At 42.6% G+C, this 22,019-nt stretch overlaps 1 protein-coding gene across 1 annotated transcript in view; it reads left to right on the top strand.

The window, feature by feature from the left end:
- Positions 1–21,676, top strand: part of chst11 (carbohydrate (chondroitin 4) sulfotransferase 11) — a 38,344-nt gene extending 16,668 nt beyond the window's left edge. The window contains exons 2-3 of the mRNA XM_034079016.2: positions 12,705–12,934; positions 16,184–21,676. Coding sequence (XP_033934907.1) covers positions 12,705–12,934; positions 16,184–16,808 — 855 coding nt within the window. The 3' untranslated portion in view covers positions 16,809–21,676. The remainder of the gene's footprint in view (positions 1–12,704; positions 12,935–16,183) is intronic.
- Positions 21,677–22,019: the final 343 nt, after the last annotated feature.

The following is a 22,019-nucleotide window of genomic DNA, read 5'->3' as shown; positions in this document are numbered from 1 at the left end:
AAAGTACAGGTATTTGTGTTCAACATGTGAGAAGTAGAAAGTACAGGTATTTGTGTTCAACATGTAAGAAGTAGAAAGTACAGGTATTTGTGTTCAACATGTGAGAAGTAGAAAGTACAGGTATTTGTGTTCAACATGTAAGAAGTAGAAAGTACAGGTATTTGAGTTCAACATGTAAGAAGTAGAAAGTACAGGTATTTGAGTTCAACATGTAAGAAGTAGAAAGTACAGGTATTTGGGTTCAACATGTAAGAAGTAGAAAGTACAGGTATTTGAGTTCAACGTGTAAGAAGTAGAAAGTACAGGTATTTGGGTTCAACATGTAAGAAGTAGAAAGTACAGGTATTTGAGTTCAACGTGTAAGAAGTAGAAAGTACAGGTATTTGAGTTCAACATGTAAGAAGTAGAAAGTACAGGTATTTGAGTTCAACATGTGAGAAGTAGAAAGTACAGGTATTTGAGTTCAACATGTAAGAAGTAGAAAGTACAGGTATTTGAGTTCAACATGTAAGAAGTAGAAAGTACAGGTATTTGTGTTCAACATGTGAGAAGTAGAAAGTACAGGTATTTGAGTTCAACATGTAAGAAGTAGAAAGTACAGGTATTTGAGTTCAACATGTGAGAAGTAGAAAGTACAGGTATTTGTGTTCAACATGTAAGAAGTAGAAAGTACAGGTATTTGAGTTCAACATGTAAGAAGTAGAAAGTACAGGTATTTGGGTTCAACATGTAAGAAGTAGAAAGTACAGGTATTTGAGTTCAACGTGTAAGAAGTAGAAAGTACAGGTATTTGAGTTCAACATGTAAGAAGTAGAAAGTACAGGTATTTGTGTTCAACATGTAAGAAGTAGAAAGTACAGGTATTTGGGTTCAACATGTAAGAAGTAGAAAGTACAGGTATTTGAGTTCAACGTGTAAGAAGTAGAAAGTACAGGTATTTGAGTTCAACATGTAAGAAGTAGAAAGTACAGGTATTTGAGTTCAACATGTAAGAAGTAGAAAGTACAGGTATTTGTGTTCAACATGTGAGAAGTAGAAAGTACAGGTATTTGGGTTCAAAATGTAAGAAGTAGAAAGTACAGGTATTTGTGTTCAACATGTGAGAAGTAGAAAGTACAGGTATTTGTGTTCAACATGTGAGAAGTAGAAAGTACAGGTATTTGGGTTCAAAATGTAAGAAGTAGAAAGTCGTCAGGAAAATAAGTAGTGGAGTAAGGTACTGATACCAGAAACATGTACTAAAGTACAGTAACGAAGTATTTGTACTCCACTCCTTCCCTCCTCTGGTTTTAAACACACCCTCCAGCTGACTAAGCACAAACCCATCCTGCATTAACAACCGTACTTCACGTCAAACTGCACGATAACTGACACAAAAGCAAAGCATCATGGGAAACGTTCGTCTGCCTGTGACCGCAGCAACACACCTGTGACAACCTTAAGTCTGCTTTGTCGCTCATTGTGATGCACATATCACTGTCTCCACATCACCTGTGCTGCTGTGCGTCCAGAGAGCTATGCATGTGGGGTGTCTCTGAACGTGTGTGCTTAAGTGTATCTCAAAGAGAAACGTGTGTGTGTGGGGGGGGGGGGGGGGTGTAATTATAGTATAGCACCACAGACAAGATAATGGCAAACTGCCTGACTTTCCCTTAGAGCCAACACAGTTTCTCTTTCCTCTCGTGAGCACTTTCCCCCCCCCCCCCATCTTTTACCCCCCAGGGCACAGAGATCACAGCAGAGAGAAAAGTGAAATGAGGTTTCCACTTATCTCTCGGCGACGCTCTGATCTCCCGTGACGTGCATCTGCAGATTGGTGTCCTCATATGGCCGGAAAAGAGGCTTTAAAGTGGCCCTATATGTTGTTTTTTTTGGGGGGTGGGGGGGCGGTCTCCCTTTCCTTTTCTTTCCTGTGCTGGTCCCACTTCTAATAAATGATATTATGGAGAGTTAATGTGCCGAGGCCTCAGTGGAAAGGATAGATTCTCCTCGTAAACTGTCAGCATTGTCACAGATATATAGAGGCCGTTTGCCTTGTTGGCTTTTACAGGGATCCAGGTGAAGCATTGTGTGTGTGTGTGTGTGTGTGTGTGTGTGTGTGTGTGTGTGTGTGTGTGTGTGTGTGTGTGTGTGTGTGTGTGTGTGTGTGTGTGTGTGTGTGTGTGTGTGTGGTGTGTGTGTGTGTGTGGTGTGTGTGGTGTGTGTGTGTGTGTGTGTGTGTGTGTGTGTGTGTGTGTGTGTGTGTGTGTGTGTGTGTGTGTGTGGTGTGTGTGTGTGTGTGTGTGTGTGTGTGTGTGTGTGTGTGTGTGTGTGTGTGTGTGTGTGTGTGTGTGTGTGTGTGTGTGTGTGTGTGTGTGTGTGTGTGACTGGCAGCTTTATTCCTGCCTCTATGAATGCCCGTCTGTAAGCAGTGAGTGTTAGTGAGACAGGCTGTCTATAATGGTGTGTGTGTGTGTGTGTGTGTGTGTGTGTGTGTGTGTGTGTGTGTGTGTGTGTGTGTGTGTGTGTGTGTGTGTGTGTGTGTGTGTGTGTGTGTGTGTGTGTGTGTGTGTGTGTGTGTGTGTGTGTGTCTGCATGTCAGAGTGTGTGAAAGAGAGGGCGATCGAGGTGCTTTGATGAAACCTATTGATTTTGGTTTAGATGACTTCACAGCTAGCGAGAGATGAGAGATAAGCCGAAGTACAAACAGAAAGATAAGAGGGGAAAAATCATTTCGGCAACATTACAAACCAAAGTGAGGAGAATCTGATTCAATTCAGGGGTTTAAATTGACTACGTCTCTGTTTGCAGCTACGAAGCACCAGAATAGCCTTATAGAATACAAACAGGACTACACAGTTACTTAAATATGTAAATAGCAATATTCACTGCTGCGGGGTTTGAATTGCAATAGGAAGCAGTTATTTAGGAAAGTATCAAAACAAAGTGCTCTGAAGTTGTGCGGAAAAATCCCTTCGGCTCCACATCCCGAAACATTAGCATCTTATTTTCTCCGAGACGGTATTCATAACATATTGCTGCAGTTCTGAGGGATAAATAATGAGTGGCTGCATTTAAATATGTATGGTAATTCAACAAAAGTAACATCCTCAAGATATATGTATGAGTTTTGGAGGAGGGAAGTAGTGGAGTACAAATACTTCGTTACTGTACTTAAGTACATGTTTCTGGTATCAGTACGACTTTTTACTTTATCTTCTTACATTTTGAACACAAATACCTGTACTTTTCTACTTGAGTATTTTTAAACACGAGTATCTGTACACGAGGCCGACAGGGAGACGCAGAAACGATAATGGGTCCCAAGGTGGGTCGATCTGCGGACGCAACGCTCTGGGGGGCCAAACGGCTCCGTGATTACGCCCTATACGATCATTACCTGATAACGAAAATACTGATGAGAGCAGAGGGGGAGGAAAAGAGAGACTCCGTTTATTATTCTGATATTATTATATAGAGTCGTTATCATCCATCCATCCATCCATCTTCTCCCGCTTATCCGTGGTCGGGTCGCGGGGTAGCAGTTCCAGCAGAGAGCCCCAAACTTTCTTTTCCCTGGCGACATCAACCAGCTCTGACTGGGGGGTCCCAAGGCGCTCCCAGGCCAGCGAAGAGATATAATCCCTCCACCTGGTCCTAGGTCTACCCCTTGGTCTCTTCCCAGCTGGACGTGCCTGGAACACCTCCCTAGGGAGGCGCCCAGGTGGCATCCTAACTAGGTGCCCGAACCACCTCAACTGGCTCCTTTCGTCGCAAAGGAGGAGCGGCTCAACTCCGAGTCCCTCCCTGATGACCGAACTTCTCACCTTATCTCTAAGGGAGACGCCAGCCACCCTGCGGAGAAAACCCGTCTCGGCCGCTTGTATCCGCGATCTCGTTCTTTGGGTCACGACCCATCCTTCATGACCATAGGTGAGGGTAGGACGGAACATGGCCCGGTAGACAGAGAGCTTTGCCTTCTGGCTCGGCTCCCTTTTCGTCACAACGGTGCGGTAAAGCGACTGCAGTACCGCTCCCGCTGCTCCGACTCTCCGGCCCATCTCACGCTCCATTGTTCCCTCACTCGAGAACAAGACCCCGAGATACTTGAACTCCTTCACTTGGGGTAAGGACTTCACTTTGACCGGCACTTTTCAAATTTTGTCCAGAAGATTTAAACTTTAACGGACATGTTGACCGGCGAAAAAACGGAAACGGATACTGCCGCACGGTCCCCTCGTCCCTTGGAAGAGGCGGAGAGGTGGGTGTTTGTCATCTGCTGGTGGACTACCGGAGAGATTTACAGCAGGAGCAAACGCTTGCCTCGGGGAGGGAGAAAGAGAGCCAGAGCGTCCACAGCGGAGAATAAACAGAAGGGCAACCATGGCAACCATGCATGTTCGTGAAGTCTTCTTCGCTGCTTTTGGTGTATTTTGTGGCGGAAGTACAGCGCCACTTACAGGCCCGGCATATGTACTACAGCGTCTCCAGCGGATCGAGCGGTCTCGTGCGGACGGACACGTTTCTGGTGCCGATTGCGTGACGACGGAAGACTTTTTTTATATCAAATTCGGTTAGTTTTCGTTACCGTCTCCGTGTGGCTAGAGTCTCAAATTCTTGTCGTTTTGCCACGGTCAGATTAAGGGCGCGGGTCAATATTTGCTGCTGACCTCAAGTGACCCCGAACCCCCCCCCCCCTTACATCTCAGTGTGAACAAAGCCTGTGTTTGTTATGTACCCAGAATGCATTATAATAATAATGGTTCAAGCCAGTGGAGGTGGAGGAGGGGAAGAGTAAAGGACACGAGAAATGTTTTCTTTACATCCAGGTTTAGCTTCATACTCTTAAGTATAGCCACATGTGAAAGGAGTACTGAGATATTACACTTAATGAAGTACAAGTAATAATACCTGCTATGTATCTCACAGTAATCCATGCGGGTATATTCATGGATTTTACTTGTATTGATAATCTTAATCTGCAAGTAAGTAAATTACTGGGGGAAATACTCTTTATAGTACACAGAATGACCGATAAAAATGTTTCAAGTGCAATATTAGTGGCTGACTATACTTAATACAAGAGGTGGGAAGTAACTAAGTACATTTACTCAACTGCTGTACTTAAGGACAATTTTGAGGTACTTTACTTGAGTATTTCTATGGTATGCTACTTTGTACTTCTACCCCACTACAGTTCAGAGGTACATGGTGTACTTTTACTCCACTACATGTATTTAATACCTCTAGTTACTTCACAGATGTGGATGAATGATGTGAAATATAATCAAGTGTTAAATCTTTAGTTCCACCTGGAGTAAATCCACCAGCTACCCTGCAGTCTACAAAGCCATTCAGACTAGCTGCACCTTCACCAGCTTTGAGAACACTTTCATGATCAATCATTATAAAACACGTCATATATATTATTCTGAAATGGACCAATCTGCACAACGACTACTTTTACTGTCTTTCACTATATTTTAATGAGAATACTTTTCTACTTTCACTTGAGGAACATTTTGAATGCAGGACTTTTACTGTGACAGAGTATTCCTACACTCTGGTACTTCTACTTTTACTCAAGTACAAGATCTGAGTACTTCTACTTTTACTCAAGTACAAGGTCTGCGAACTTCTACTTTTACTCAAGTACAAGATCTGAGTACTTCTACTTTTATTCAAGTACAAGGTCTGAGTACTTCTACTTTTACTCAAGATCTGAGTACTTCTACTTTTACTCAAGTACAATATCTGAGTACTTCTACTTTTACTCAAGTACAAGATCTGAGTACTTCTACTTTTATTCAAGTACAAGGTCTGAGTACTTCTACTTTTACTCAAGATCTGAGTACTTCTACTTTTACTCAAGCACAAGATCTGAGTACTTCTACTTTTACTCAAGCACAAGATCTGAGTACTTCTACTTTTACTCAAGCACAAGATCTGAGTACTTCTACTTTTACTCAAGAACAAGATCTGAGTACTTCTACTTTTACTCAAGAACAAGGTCTGAGTACTTCTACTTCTCACACCTCTGCTTAATAGTGTCATTATTTATCAAGACAGAGACTAACAGTACTCATACGATTGCTTGTTTTAACACTAATTTCTTTCGGGATATGCATCATGTATGATCTTAAATAATACACGTTTGAAGTAGCATTGCAGTAGTTATACGGGCCCCACTCGAGTTGACATGTTTGTCTTTATTTGCAACCATCAGATGACCTAACATGCGGTGAAAAAGTGAATTTTGACCCGTGGTTGTGTGTAGCGCCAGCCTACTTAATAACCTGTCCCTTATTTCCTTACTCTTCGTCTGTGTAACCCCCCCCCCCCCCCCCCAGCTCCCTTCCTCTTCCATCTCCTTTCCGTGCAGACATCAGCATATCTTCACAAAGCATTAGCGCTGTTGCATGTCGGGGCTTATTCGCAGCCTTGGCGAGGAAATGAACAGTTGAAATATGGAAACACCATCCTGTCATCATCACTTTCTCACACGTTTTCAACAACAAATGTGCAGCGACAGGCAAAGGGCGCTCTGGTGGATGTACGACGGGCTTCTGTCAAACTCCTCCTGAAGAGAAGGACGCCGAGGCTTCGCTTTTATGCATAATACGACACTGATAATGATGTCTATGGGGAGATAGAAGCATGCATGTTCCTTTAATGGACAAGGATGCAAAAGAGACAATGCATGCAGTTGCTAAAGCCCCTGTCACACTGTCCCGAAATGGACACCCGATGGACACACGATAAAGGAAATGTTCAAATTTGGCTGTGATCGTAGCAACATCGGGCCGTTCGTGAGGGCATCTAAGCCATCGTATGACCGCCGGTGGAGTTTCTCAGACTCCGGCGGCAACTTCGTGAGCGGCAACTTCGTGAGCAGCAACTTCGTAAGGCACTCGTGAGGGCATCTTGTCAAGTCGTGTCATCCTCGTGTTATCATCGGGGCATTCGCCCTCACTCTGATCGGGGCGAATGCCCGATGGCACCGATGATAACAAGATGCCCTCACGATGGCCTTACGAAGGGCAAAATTGACACACAAATTCAACACGAAAATGAACCTTCTCAAGGTCCTTCGGCTATTTTTTTGGCATGCCGAAGATTTTGCCACCGCTCACGAAGTTGCTGCCGGAGCCTGAGAAACTCCACCGGCGGTCATACGATGGCTTAAGATGCCCTCACGAATGGCCCGATGTTCACAGCCGAATTTGAACATTTCACGACCAATCATCCGAGCCGGCTAAAGTAACTGGATGGCCTCCCTGCCTGTCAGCCTTCCATCTGGGCACAAACGTATCTCGTGCCCTCATTGGTCATGTGCGCGTTCGTGTGTGTTGGGGGAGGGGCTCTGGAAGGAAGTGGCAGATTTTCTCCGGTTGTGTATTTTCAAATTCTAGCGATCTCGAGCCGGTTTCTCCAAAATTATCTACCCCACCTTTAAGAACACATTTTTTGTGCCATCTTATTTAATTCCTAGTTTTTTCATCGACCCTTTTTGTAACACTATATTATATCACAATAATCCAGCTAAATAGTTAAATAACTGGGTTCAAACTAAATGTAACATGCACTGTTTTATTTGAAGCTGCTTTTATAGATTAAAGGCGTAGTAATGTGCATGTGATGGTGTCTGCTCTCCCACGGGAAAGGCTTGACATGGCCAGAGGTCAGTGATCCCTCTCCTCCTCCATCTCCTCCTCTTTCTCCTCACCCTTTCATGGACGAGAGAGTTGACCGAGACGCTCGGATAGGAGATGAAACAGCCGAAAGTAATCCTGTGAAAGATAAGGAGCAAGAACAGTGAGGCGGAGGAAGAGATGACAAGATTCCCCCGCTTGTTTCTTTCTCTTTCTCCCATGCTAATTACAGTGTGTGTCCTCTTTTGGGACGGACGGCTGCGACGCTCACAGAGAGGATAAAGGAGAGAGAGATTCTCATCAACAAAGCGCTTCCTCTTCTCCGCGGAAACGCCTTGTTGAGTTTTGATGTGTTGGCGTGAGAATGAAGAAAGGAAGGGCGCACAAAGAGAGCACAGATGTTCAAAACCCATCATGCCGTGTCGATTTAAAATTCCCTCGCAATTCCTTTCAGGGAATTCACATGACAGGGAAAGGCGGAAAAACTAGACGAGGGGAAAAGAGGTAGTGTATTGATTTGCGAGGGAGGCGTGTGGAGTAGTGCGTTGGTGTTCGGAGGTTCAAACCCCGCTGCATGTCGTTGTGTCCCTGAGACACGTCACCCCAAATTGCTCTGCTTTGGATAAAAGACATTAAACTGTGTCCTACTATCATGAGGAATTAAGATATTACATTTTGAGCACAATCTGAAACAAACCAGATCCAAGTGTTGTTCGAACAAGTTTTTTTTGTGTGCAAGATTCATACATAGCGTGCACACTAGTTCACATCCCGCTGTGACAAGATTATAAATTGTTGGAGCAAGATATGTCGTGCAGAAAACATCCTGTGCTGAGGGCAAGATCCACACGAGTTGCATTTTGGTGGGAAAAGCACACATGTTGTTTTCATCGGAGATCCATGTGTTCAGGGAACGGGTTGATGTTGTGGGAACAAGATTGACATTTGAATGTGCTCAGGGTATTCTGATGGAAGCCAAATCCATATGCAGGAAGTTATTATCTAGTAATGCAGGGGGTCCGCGGGGTCTTAAAAAGTATTAAAAGTTGATCAATCAATTTAGCGAAAATGAAGGCTATTAAAAAGTATTAAACGGCATTTCCCAAGGTGTTACATGGTGTAGCTTGTTTATAAGTATATAAATGGTCCAGAGAGGTTGTGTTCTGCAGTCTGCCTGAATGTAGTCATGGCGTAGGTGTGTCGTGTGATTCTGTAGTTTATTGATGGCATCCCGTTGGGTTTGACGTCATCTGAACAGGACGTCACACGCTCACTTCTTGATAGCGCGCGAAGCTCCGTTTACGGCGGTTGCTAAGCAACATCGTTATAGTGAAATGCAAGTCTGCGTCCAAATGGTTGGAAGATAAGGAGGAAGGACAATCAATACTGTATATAGTGGGAGGTAAAGTGTGTCGCCAAGGTAACCGGTTAGAACTCGAAGTGGCGATGAGGTCTTAAAATGTATGGGAAGGGTCTTAAAAAAGGTCTTCCATCTGACTTCAGGATTCCTGCGTAGACCCTGTAATAGATCAGGTCATACAAAAGCTACCCGTTTTGCACAGGAATAAAAAAAAAACTTATTTTGGGTGCGTCACGTTGATGAAGATGAAACTCTGGGGCATGTTCTTATTTATTTTAATCATAAGTAAAGGTTTCAGGACATAACCCTGATGGCACGAGTCTTTGTTGAATATTGTTGAAATGTGAATTCCCAGAGGGAAAACTCCTCCTCCTAAAATCACACGATGGATTTGTCCTCGAAGTAAAGACAGGCATCACCGCCTTGTGACCAGCATCACCACATGACCATCTCAAGGAGGCCATTTAGAAGTAACAAGACATGCATTTCCTACATCACCTCTTAATGGCTGCTTTTGTCTGTTTCCGTCAGACGAAAAATGTGCAGATGATTGATTTCCCCCCGTGTTCTTGCAACAAGCCGTGGCTGTGCAGATGATGAATTGCCCACTTTGTTTAAAAAGTGACTTCAAAGAGACGTTCACATAAACGTGAAGCTGTCTTCGTGTCCAGCGTTCGGTTGGAGTTATTTCAGGACAGGTTGGAGAAGTGAAAGGCCACACTTGTTGTGACTGGGAAAGCGCGGTAGATGGAGATCACAGTACCATCAATTTATATTTAGCGAGGAATCCGGGGGGACCTGCCCTGAAGGGGGATTCACACCCAGAGGAATAATAATCAAGAGGGATAAGAAAACATTCCTGCGCTCAGACGCTTTTAAATTCCTCCCCAGCCTCCTCCTCTTCATCACAAGCATCACAGATGAATGATGACTGACTGGATTTGCACTGAATATCTGTAATGTTCTCCACGGTACGTCCACACAGCAGCTTTAAACACATCTTCCAACGCTTCTCTGCCCATTGACTTTGAATGGGGATGACGTCACTTTGCCTCGCTTGTTGCCGAACTGCATTGTGGGGGAGCGAAGCGAAGATTTCCAGGATTTTCAGGATTCAAAAGTTGAGCAATGTTCAACTTTTGAAGCTGAGCTGGAAGCGTCAGCCAATCAAACACGTGTATGCAAATCTGACAGTAGAAGCGCTAGCCAATCAAACCGCGTGTAAGCAGGGAGAACCAGACCGCAGTTCATTTCCTCATATTCCAAACGAGAAGTTACGGTAGCAAATCACCCGGTTCTTTACGACCAGAACTATTACCGGGATACAAACCGGAGGAACCAGCATGGAGGGAGGTGGCAGAGACAGTGGGTGAAACTGGTAGGGTTTCGCCTGTTTGGGGAGTTTATATATATACCGTACTTTTCGGACTATAAGCCGCGACATTTTTCCCCATTTTTTTTTGTACAGCTAACGGCCACGAGGGAACCTCCTAAATCTATGGATTTTACAGGTAAAATTAACCACCTTTAACACTATGAGCTCTAGGACCGGTCCTCGCCCGCCACCTTTAAGCGGCGGGCTCCAGCAGGAAAAGCTGGAGGCCGGAAAAGAGTGAGACAGGTAGCGCGCCAAAGTAAAAGTGGAACCGAGAGACAGAACGAGAGCAAGACAGACGGACAATTTAGCTGCTGCGGCTTACATGCAGGTGCGCTTTATAGTCCGAAAAGTACGGTATATATATATTGCTCGCATAGAATCCCCGGAGTTTTTTGCTTTGTATGTCGGGGGCGGGAGATTCATGTGATTGGTTGTTGGTCGAGTTGCTCGCAAAAAATCCCCAATCTGTCAGACACGCCCAGCTCCAAGATTTTTGGAAAGCTGCTGTGTGGACGTACCGTTATCTTCCTCCATCACAGTCTGCGGAGCGACTCGGGTACAGTCAGAAAGAGTGTGATAATGAATGCTGAGATTAATGACTGTCTTTATCACCCCTCTCTGCTTTAGTTCCCTTTCATTCGTTTTAGAGTGCTCTGTTGGCACAGTGAGATGTCCACTTCACGAATAAAAGAAAAGTTATGACGGTAACATGTGGAAAAGGGTGTGAAGAGGAGAAGTGCTTTATTGTCCAGCAGATCTACACAAAGCTGTGTTCAAATGAAAATAATAAATTACATAGAAAGGGAATACATGAGGAAGATGTCTTGTAGGACAACAACAACAGGTGTCATAACAAAAAGAAAACAACATTGCGAGAAAGACAGATAAAACAATTATATTCTTGGATGTATTTGGAAGCAAAACATTGTCTTTTTATATAATATATATATATATATATATGTTAAAATATATTTCTTCAGTTCATTAAAGGTGGGGTAGGTAATTTTGGAGAAACCAGCTCGAGTGCGCTAGAATTTGAAAATACACAGCCGGAAGGAATCTGCTACTTCCTCACAGAGCTTATTGATGTGTATCTTGTCATTCTGTATGTGATATGGACCTTGAGTCTGAAATAAAGATTGAATTGAAAATCGAATTGACCAATGAGGGCACGAGATAAGTTAGTGCACAGATGGAAGGCTGACAGGCAGGTAGGCCATCCAGTTACTTTAGCCGGGCCGGCTCAGATGATTGGTTGTACTTTTTACAGCGCCACGGCTTCCACAGATGACTTTTGTTTATGGATTCTTTGTCAAAGCACTTCAGATATTCATTGCTATCGGGACGTTAAGAGCATTCCATGGAATATAACAACAAGTGTATCTCGAGCCGGTTTCTGAAACTTACCTTTAAAGCAATTTTCTTAGTAAAATAGTTTTTTCTTAACTTTTCCAAAAAAATACATTCAAAGAAAGACAGACATATTCTTGGATGTATTTGGAAGATGTATAATGGATTGTTTGATTTTTTTTTTGACTTCACATATAACTTCTCCTGCATTACTGCATCTCAATCAGGAGACACGGTTTTGATGTAAGAATACAGATTTATTGCCAGGAATACACGAATGAATGTAATGGAGTTTTGGCGATTAGGCCCCGTTGTGCAGGAAGTATCATTCGGGAGGGGACAACCGATCTGATGAAACCCCCCGGGATCTAGACACTGGTGGTGGTGAATGGGTAGTTGGGTTCGGTCTGAAGGGGAGGGGCTTAGCTTGACCTGGATCCGGAGGGACAGGACGGTGAAAAGGGCTGGAGGAGGGTTGCGTCGAGTCTCCTGAAATGACAGCTGACAGAGGGGGGAAAGCTAATTTAAAAGGGTTAGCGGAGCGCTATGATAGGCTTGTGATAATAGAGCGAAGTGATTGGTTAAGCTGGAGAGTGACGCCCCCGATCACTTATTGAGAGGAGAGAGAGTAGTCATAGCATAGTAAATGAATGAAGAGAGAAGGTCTTCCTGGTTGAACGTTTTTTTATATTGTTTTACGTCTTATATACTATATATTTATATGACATTGTTGGAGGAGCCTGTGACTTAGGTTTTTCATCTCCACTGTAGCTGTGCATATGACAATAAAGTGCCCTTTGAACAAACCTGGATAACTTTGACAACACCAACCAAAATCCCCTGTTTCCGATTTATTAGTCAACTGCCCAACAAGCTGATTTGTTTGGTAGCAACCAGCTTTAAGGCCACAACTAATATCTAGACACTTACTGAAAGCATTTTGTTGACATTCTCCCGCTTTCTTCTCCTCTATCTCCCTAAACAGCCGGAGTTGTCTGGAGCCGCCATCCTGCACCAGACTCGGAGGGACCAGGTCGTTGATTCCTGTCGAGCCTACAGCGCGTCCAGCCATAAGCGAAGAGTCCTGACTCCCGCAGACCTCAAACACCTCGTGGTGGACGAGGACCACGAGCTCATCTACTGCTACGTCCCCAAGGTTGCCTGTACCAACTGGAAACGCGTCATGATGGTGCTCACAGGACGAGGAAAATACAGGTGGGGCATCAGTGTAGACCAGGGGTGTCCAAACCTTTTTCTCCGAGGGCCACATATAGAAAAATATACGAAGGGCTGGGCCGTTCACTAGAGGTATATTGCCTCTTAAGTTCAGTTACAAGTTGGAAAAATCAATCGAATATAGGTGAATTATTCTCGATACTTGAAAAATGCTGTAAGAAAAAAAACAGCTCCCAGCTCTCCAGAGGGTTTACTTTATCGTGTTAGCATTCCTTAAAACAGAAGCTTCAGATTCATTATAATAAGAGGAAATATGAACGGTCTACTTCAAGGTTGTTATGTGAATTTCTTATTGCGCTCTTTTATTATCAACTTAGATTTTGTTTTTAACATGTTTTTAACTTTAATTTAGTGAATTTATTCGTGCGTATTAACACATGAATACTGTGTGATATATTTGAACATGTATTTAAGAATTACAATAAGACAAGCGGAAGCGTATTATACTTCAGTCATTATACATTTTTGAATCTGCTGAGGGCCGATTCAAAATGTCCCGCGGGCCACATTTGGCCCCCGGGCCGTAGTTTAGACACCTGGGGCCTATGCTACGAAGCTGGTTCAACCTAACCTGGATATGTTTGAGTTAGCCGGTTGGCCTAATCCAAAACATACGCGCTCTCGCTAAACTGTACTACGACGCGGGTTATCAAGTGGATCGCTCAAGCCAGCCGTGTCCTATCTAGTTAGGTGCGCGTTCACATGAAAGGGGTGGTATTTGGAGCATTCGACCAATCACAAACATGGAGAAGCGTACTGACAGCGCAGCGTCATACTTCCTGAATGAAAAGTGAACTTTAATACTAGTCAAAAATGAAGAAGTTAAACTTTAAACATCCATGACTTAAACACTTGATCCAGGATCAAAGCCACAGAGCTGCACCTGCAAGGTGAATACAGCTGGGAACAGAACACGTGTTTGAATGCGTACATTAACAGGTTTATGATATCACTGCCCCGTCTAAAACACGATCTGACTTCAATTACATTTGTCTCGAGTGTTTCGTCAACTTATGTGTTGCTTAAAATAATACTTCTGCATACAGTATGTGACACTGTGAGTGTTGCACGGCCAGATACGGCTCAGCTGACTCAGATCAGGAGATATGTGATACATTATGAAGTGATATGCCGCGGACTGTACTTAATGTACTCTGATCCGGTTACTTATGTTGTGGCCGATATTTAGCTTTCTTAACGCTAATGTTATAATAGTCAGATTGCTCTGAAGATGGAGGTGATATTCTATTCATGTTCACGTTCACACAGTCGGTGATTTTTGCCGGCCGTCTTTCCTGCGACGGCAGTTTTTCTGTATTTCCTTTCTCCTGTAATATGACTTGATCGCTTTAAACTCCGCACACTGTGCTCTGATTGGTCAGCAGGCGGTGCTTTCACTGAGTTGAGCTCTTAGCCTGCAACCTAACCTGGTCCCGACCAGGTTAGCTGCTTAGCATATATTACCATGGAGATCTAGCCTGCTAAAAAGAGAACCAGTTTCGGATGACCGGAAAGCCGGAGTTTTCCCTGAATTTAGCCGGCTAAGCGAAAATCCTGCTTCGCAGTATACCCCCCTGGTCTAGTTTCTGGAAGTCTTGGAAAGTTCATTCTCTTCTAAATGTCAATAAATATAATGCTTTTGTGATTGACAAAATGCACACGATATCAGTTCAATTTAGTTCATCTTTGTTCCGTTCATGGTATGCAAATCTTAATTTATAATAATCGTGAACAAAACATGTCTCTGTAAACATTCCATTGACCGAAAAGGAGAAGAGACTATGTATTTGAGTTTGAAACCCCTGCTCTAAGGGAATACAGTTACCGGTGGGTTTTTTTATCCTGATTACGCAATCGTGTTTAATGTAATCAATTACTCCTGAAGCACGGATACAAGTATCAAACCACTGTGGTCGATCAGTATTAGCTAAGCAGTTCTGTGCAAATGAAGGGCATTAATTGCACTGTTCCAATTAGCAAAGGACATTTACAATCTATTGCTTTTTCCAATGAGGGACCTGTTTCTCTGCCCAGAAGCGTGACGAAATATTCAGCCAGCTACTGTGCAATGTGGAACGAACCACTTTTGTTTTGCACTCTAAGGACATATTGTGTTTGTTAGAAAAATATCACTCGTCACCGGCTTGAGCTTCAATCTCAGGATCCATGTATTTATTATCCTTATCCATCATGACATGCTGATATACAAGAGAGAGTTACACAGTCACAAGATGGAGGAATACCGGGTCTTCTAGGTCATCATACATCCTGTCTTTTTCTCATAATTCAAAAAATTTACTTTTTCTCAAAATTCTTAAAATTATGACTTTTTCTCAAATTTATGACTTTCTCTAAAAAATTATGACTTTTTCTCAAAATTCTTAGAATTATGACTTTCTCTAAAAATTATGACTTTCTCTAAAAATCTAAAAAATTATGACTTTTTCTCAAAATTAAAAAAATTATGACTTTTTCTCAAAATTCTTAAAATTATGACTTTCTCTAAAAATCTAAAAAATTATGACTTTTTCTCTAAAAATTATGACTTTCTCTAAAAATCTAAAAAATTCTGACTTTTTCTCAAAATTCTTAAAATTATGACTTTCTGTAAAAATTATGACTTTTTCTCTAAAAATTATGACTTTCTCTAAAAATCTAAAAAATTTGGACTTTTTCTCAAAATCATGACTTTTTTTCAAAATCTCAAAATTCTGACTTTTTCTCAAAATCCTGACTTTTTCTGAATACTTAAAAATGTTAATAATCCCTCGTCCCCGGCTTGAGCTTCAACCTCAGGATCCATGTATCTGTGATCCTCTCCAGAATGGAAGGAGTCATCACATACAGAGCATCAACTAGTTCCTGAACAGTGTCCTTCACATGCTGATATCCAAGAGAGGGAGTCACACAGTCACAAGATGGAGGAATAGAAAGCAGTATCAATGTTTACTTCAGATTAGCTCCACGTCAGAAATGAGCATGCTTGTCATATGTCTATCTCCATAGAGGCTGAATCATCATGTTAGTCACATAGCTATCATATGCCTGAAACCGTCCTGATGCTCTTCTAGGCCATCATACATCCTGTCATGCTCACAGCTACAGTTGGGATACCTCTGTTATCATGTGTACTCTGATATTGGAAGAGTACATTCACTATTTTCCCAACAGTGTTAGATGTAGATGTGGTGGCACATTGTCAATGTCCATTTTCCTCTTTTTCCACAGCGACCCGATGGAAATCCCGTCCAACATAGCCCACATCGCTTCCAACCTGAAGACGCTGAACCAGTACAGTATCTCCGAGATTAACCACCGCCTCAAGAACTACCTCAAGTTCCTCTTCGTCCGTGAGCCCTTCGAGAGGCTGGTCTCCGCTTACCGCAACAAGTTCACCCTCAAGTACAACTCGTCCTTTCACAAGCGTTTCGGCACCCGTATCGTCCGGCATTACCGCAAGAACGCGACCCAGGAAGCCCTCGTCAACGGTGCCGATGTGAAGTTCAAAGAGTTTGCCGAGTACCTGGTGGATCCGGCGACTCAGCGCGACGGCGAACTGAACGAGCACTGGCAGTCCATCTACGAGCTGTGCCACCCGTGCCACATCCACTACGACATGGTGGGGAAGTACGACACCCTGGAGGAAGATGCTAACTACGTGCTAAGGCTTGTGGGTGTCGGCGATTCCTTGCGTTTCCCGAGTTACGCCAAATCCACTCGCACCACGGACGCCATGACGGCACAGTTCTTCAGCAATATCAGCATTCAGCGGCAGATCCAACTCTACCAGCTCTACAAGCTGGACTTCCTCATGTACAACTACACCATACCCAGCTACCTGCGGATGGACTAATGGAGGACGGAGACTCTGAGAACTGATGCTTCGATTAAGGAGAGGCGAACGAAAAGAGTGGAGACAAACTTGATTTTTTTGTAAAACTTGTCGTACCTTGCAGGGTCTGAAATAGACGTACATACAGGTGTTGAAAGAAAGAAAGAAAGAAAGAAAGGTAATGTGTGCTAGGCTGGGCATAACTTTGAGGATTGTCCAGTCAACTGATTCGATGTGAGGGTGGGCAAAATGGAACAAATGCATGCAAAGACTTTAAATGTGTGGGTGAAGCAGGTCTTCAAGGTGTTTTTAAAAGGGGACTCTTACTCTCAGAGGACGGACCTAAAGAGGCACTCTCCTCGTGATACATGTTTAAACAAACTGCTGACTAATTAGGCTGCTTCAGATTCTACAAGGCAAAACAGTGGCCTCGCACGCGCCCTGACCCCAATGCATCGTGGGAGCCAAGCTTGTCTCCCCTCTGTCCCCCCCGATCAATATAGAAACTCCGTCAAATTGTAAAACACAATTCATGTCCTTCGCTCCAATGCCAGTCGCTCCTGCCCTCATTAGATTCAAACACTTCAGCGGGACACCGGCTCGAGGACGCCCTGTAATATATGACTCCACGTCCAAGACCTTCTACAGCTGGAGCATCACGGCCTTCAGACAACAAGCGGACCATCACGGTATCATTATGAAGTCGGTTGAAGCACCACCCCGAGCAAACTGAAATGTACAGAGAGGAAGTGCTTAATAAATCATTGCCTGTAACACCAAACATCCTTAATATATTTAATTTATATAGCGCTTCTCATCTGCCAAGACAAATCTCGAAGTGCATGTCCTTAACACTCTGAGCTACAGGACATGTTTAGAAAAGGTGCAGTGACTTTGAGTGACTTTGAGTCTGCGCAGAGCTTGAAAAGAGTGTGGTAGTTAAAGGGTTAAAGAAGGCATCTCGTCACCTGATTAGCGGACACTCCCACAAAGCCCCTGCAAACACTTCTTTTAGTAAATTAAGAATATCTTGTTGTCTTCTTGCTTATTGCTATTTTATTGTATTATGAAGCATTGCTGCGAGCAGCAATAACAATATATTATTTAATTCGCTTAAAGAGAGAAAGATTGTATTGCTTTTTTTTCCTGGACTGATGAAAATGTTAGGTCTTAAAATGTCTTCTTCTTCTTCTTCTTCTTCGGTACATTGCAGCATTTCCATTTTTCGAAGGGTGTATACGGTACATTTCATGGCTTTGTCCTTCTGTGTCTGAACTCATCAGATGTATGACTTCTGTCCCATTTCCTCTTGTCAAACATTTGGTGCCAAAAAGCCTGCCAGAGCCTCAGAGATCCACACTCAGTGTTCAGGACACATCTTTGAAGTTGAGCAAATGCGTAAGTGTATCCTCCTTGACCACACCATGAGACTCGTTGCTGTACTTTGTAAACATATCCAGAATCTAATGCCCCCATCTCAGAATCAGAGACTGTATCTCATGGTGTAATGTGATTAATGATAGCGATGCTAAGCCTTGTCAAGGTCAATAACTGCACTCTCTATCCCGCGCTGAAATGGATTAAAGGCCGTTGTGTATTATACAGCAGAGAGATAGAGAGAGGGGAAGAGAGACAGTATTTTATTCATACCTCGTTGTGAATTATAAACCACTCCAGCTTCAAGGTAAAATAAAAACAATAAATATCATTTTCTCATGCAGTCTGTTAATCTGATTATTTATAAGACAAATTCCTTGAGTTTTATTCATAGTGTTGTCCATCATTCCTGCTGGTATTTAATTCATTCACCAGATGCTGTGTAGAGATGTCGCTGATGCTGTTATACTGCATATGTCTGGATTACAAGACGGCAGGTATGACTAATGGATCAAGGAACATGAGTTATTTTTACTTATTTTAAAGCCCAGTGAAGTCTAGACACCATCGATTACACCGCACAATATCACACATTTGTATCAGAGGTCCCTACATCTGCATAACATCAATTTAGATATTCAGTTTTGAGTGTACACAAAAGGCAGGAAAAGCAGTAGAAAAACAATGTAAATAGCCAGAATTATGATTTTATGTATATTAAGTACATACTCTTCATCAGTATTAACATTTAAAGGTGTAATGGTTAAATAAAGAGCCTTGAATCCTGTTATCAACATTTAGTTTAAATTGTTCAGCAATCATTAAAGGGGTCTTACTGTCTATAGTACGTAAAAATAATGGACAGTTTATCTTGAGTTTTGCAATTCTGGGTCAACTTCTTCATTTTCTTGTCTTTAAAATGAAGCTGGTAAAATGTACATGACACTTTATTCTTCACATTTTAGCTGTAAACCCTTCCTTGTAACTGTATTATTGCCGTAGTGTGGATATGTGCCAGTGTAAGGGGGGTGTAATGAGAGAACAGACCTTATTTCTTTGTTTTTTTTACCCCCACACACACACACAGACATCTGGCTCTAATAAAGGAGACAAGCTACCGGTAGCCGTGCACAAACAATGGCTGTATTCTCAGCACGGCCTCCACAAAAACACACGCACTCAGCTTTCACATTAGCGCTCCTGCTGATGTTGATGCCACGCAGTATCTTACTCAGCAGTTACACCTCTGCACTTTAACACACTGACTGAGCCTCAGCCTAAACTGCTCATTTAGCCCCGAGAAAAGAAGACAAACGATACACAAAGGCCCTCTTAGGCCTCGCTATTTTCTCCTCTCACACCCCAATCCAAGAAATTGCCTACTGCATATAAAAGTCAGTGGTGGACAAAAATAAACTGCCACATTTGTTTTGTGACTATTCTTAACTCGCTGCCCAGCTGTGTATACAACGGGTATAATTATGTTGTTTTCCGACGATGTCTATTGTTGGACTGAATTGCAGGAATACTAAAGCTTCTTAACATATCCGAGGGAGGTTATTCAAGGATGTGATGTGTACTTTTATTTATTATTTATACAGACAAAAACATTTGATATACAACAAAGAATAGTGTCATGAACGGTTAATATCAATACCAAATCAAGGGGTGGGTTGACAACATGGGAAATATGCTAATTTGCTATGCGCTAGCAGCATGTTAAAAATACTGATGTGTAGCAGCTAACATGCTAAGAGTAGTCACCATCATAGGGTGTAAGCATGCTAACAGGTGTTGCTTAGCACTAAACACAAAGTGCAGCAGAGGCTCATGGGAAAAAAAGAGTTGAGCAGATTGAATTTTGCCGCCTTTTTCTTCTGTTTTTAAGCTAAGCTACGTGGTTTCTAGCTGTGTGGTATTCAAATAAGTATATTTCCCACCCTCTCCCTTAAAAGGCCGAAGAGGCATTGGAGTAAAAACTAAAGGTTTGTAAAGGTTTTTATTTTGGCACCAACAAATATTTCAGCATCTATTTAACGAATATAACCGTTCATCAGCATAGAGGGACGAAGCCGGGTTTTTTTTGTCTCTCCTTCTCTTCCTGTTTCATTTATTTATTTACAGCTCAAATGCATTTTTGTGTAGAGTGTAAACATGTAAATCATTCTGCTGTTGTTTTTAAGCTGTCATGTTCACCTCTTTACACACACACACACACACACACACACACACACACACACACACACACACACACACATACCATGTATACATCACTTCAGGGGACATTACATTGACTTACATGCATTTCCTAGAGACTTATCCTAACCTTAACCATAACCAACACATGCCTAACCCTTACCCTTACCCTTACCCTTACCCTAACCAAGTCTTCACCCTAAAATTATTATTATGTCCCCATAAGGGAGGCGAGTCCCCACACGTGACTGTGTAAACAGATGTAGGTCCCCACAAGGATAGTAATACCAGTCTACACACACACACTATTCATTCCTTTATGTTCATTTTAAACGCTCAATGTCCTGCCTATCGCTATGCTGTTTTACACACTCTGCTGTAATATAGAATAATATAATAAGGAGAAAAAGAGGGGATGAATGGGTGAACACATGACCTCCATATACAAGCATTTATTTACACTGCATTATAACGTTTATTTAAGATTTGGGGTTTCAAATGTCAGAAGGTATCAATCAACCCTCCTCTTACTTTTAAACTAATAATCCCAAGTTGAACAGAAAAATAAAACTGTGTGTGCCAGACATGGGACGAATCCCGAGAAAATACCCTTACCATAAAGTAATGGTGATTATAAATGGTGATAATAGCCTTACTTAAGTGACTTCCAACATATAGGTATTAATGTTTTCTTTGTTCATGCAGAAAAATTCTAATGATTTATGTTTAACTTAAGAGTTTTGATTTGTTTGTTTTTCACCACAAAGTGTTAAAATGCAGATACATTAAATATGTCCTATGTGATGCCTTTTAAAACTTTGTACCTGAACACAAGTTAAGACATTTCCAAATTTGTAAGTTCTATTTAAATATTTTAAAGCATATTTTTGATCGTCCCATGTCTGGAGGGTGCGCAACAAGATGTTTCCAAAACTTAGAATTACCCCTCTTCTCTGTGATATACTCAACATTTTAATTCCATGTTGTTCCCATTGACGGCTATTTTTGCCATGTTGGATAAACAGGATGATGAATGGGGGCGTCATCTCGCCACAAAGTGAGCTATCAGCGTTACTGAAGAGGCGTTCTGTCATTATTGTCTCCGCTGTGTGCAGGGAAAGTGTGAAGAGCGTACCTAGTGGAATACATTTAAATAATCTTCTTTAATTACTGTGGGAGGAAGGCTTTATCACACATTTGTACAATCTATCCATGTTTCATGTGTCTACGTCCTCCTTCAGTGACCGATCACACTGTGTGTGGTCTAGCATTACTATACTTGTGGGGACCTACATCTGTTTACATAGTCACGTGTGGGGACTGGCTTCCCTTATGGGGACAAATTGGAGGTCCCCATAAGGGGGATCATTAATTTTAGGGTGAAGACTTGGTTAGGTTTAGGGTAAGGGTTGTGTGTGTGTGTGTGTGTGTGTGTGTGTGTGTGTGTGTGTGTGTGTGTGTGTGTGTGTGTGTGTGTGTGTGTGTGTGTGTGTGTGTGTGTGTGTGTGTGTGTGTGTGTGTGTGTGTGTGTGTGTGTGTGTGTGTGTGTGTGTGTGTGTGTGTGTGTGTGTGTGTGTGTGTGTGTGTGTGTGTGTGTGTGTGTGTGTGTGTGTGTGTGTGTGTGTGTGCTGTACCCACTCTGCCTTTAGAGTGATCGTC

The sequence above is a fragment of the Pseudochaenichthys georgianus genome, unplaced genomic scaffold (genome assembly GCF_902827115.2).
Source record: "Pseudochaenichthys georgianus unplaced genomic scaffold, fPseGeo1.2 scaffold_532_arrow_ctg1, whole genome shotgun sequence".
In the NCBI taxonomy this organism is placed as follows: Eukaryota; Metazoa; Chordata; class Actinopteri; order Perciformes; family Channichthyidae; genus Pseudochaenichthys; species Pseudochaenichthys georgianus.
The sequence above is the reverse complement of the archived record's forward strand: the minus strand, read 5'-3'. Positions and strand labels throughout refer to the sequence as shown.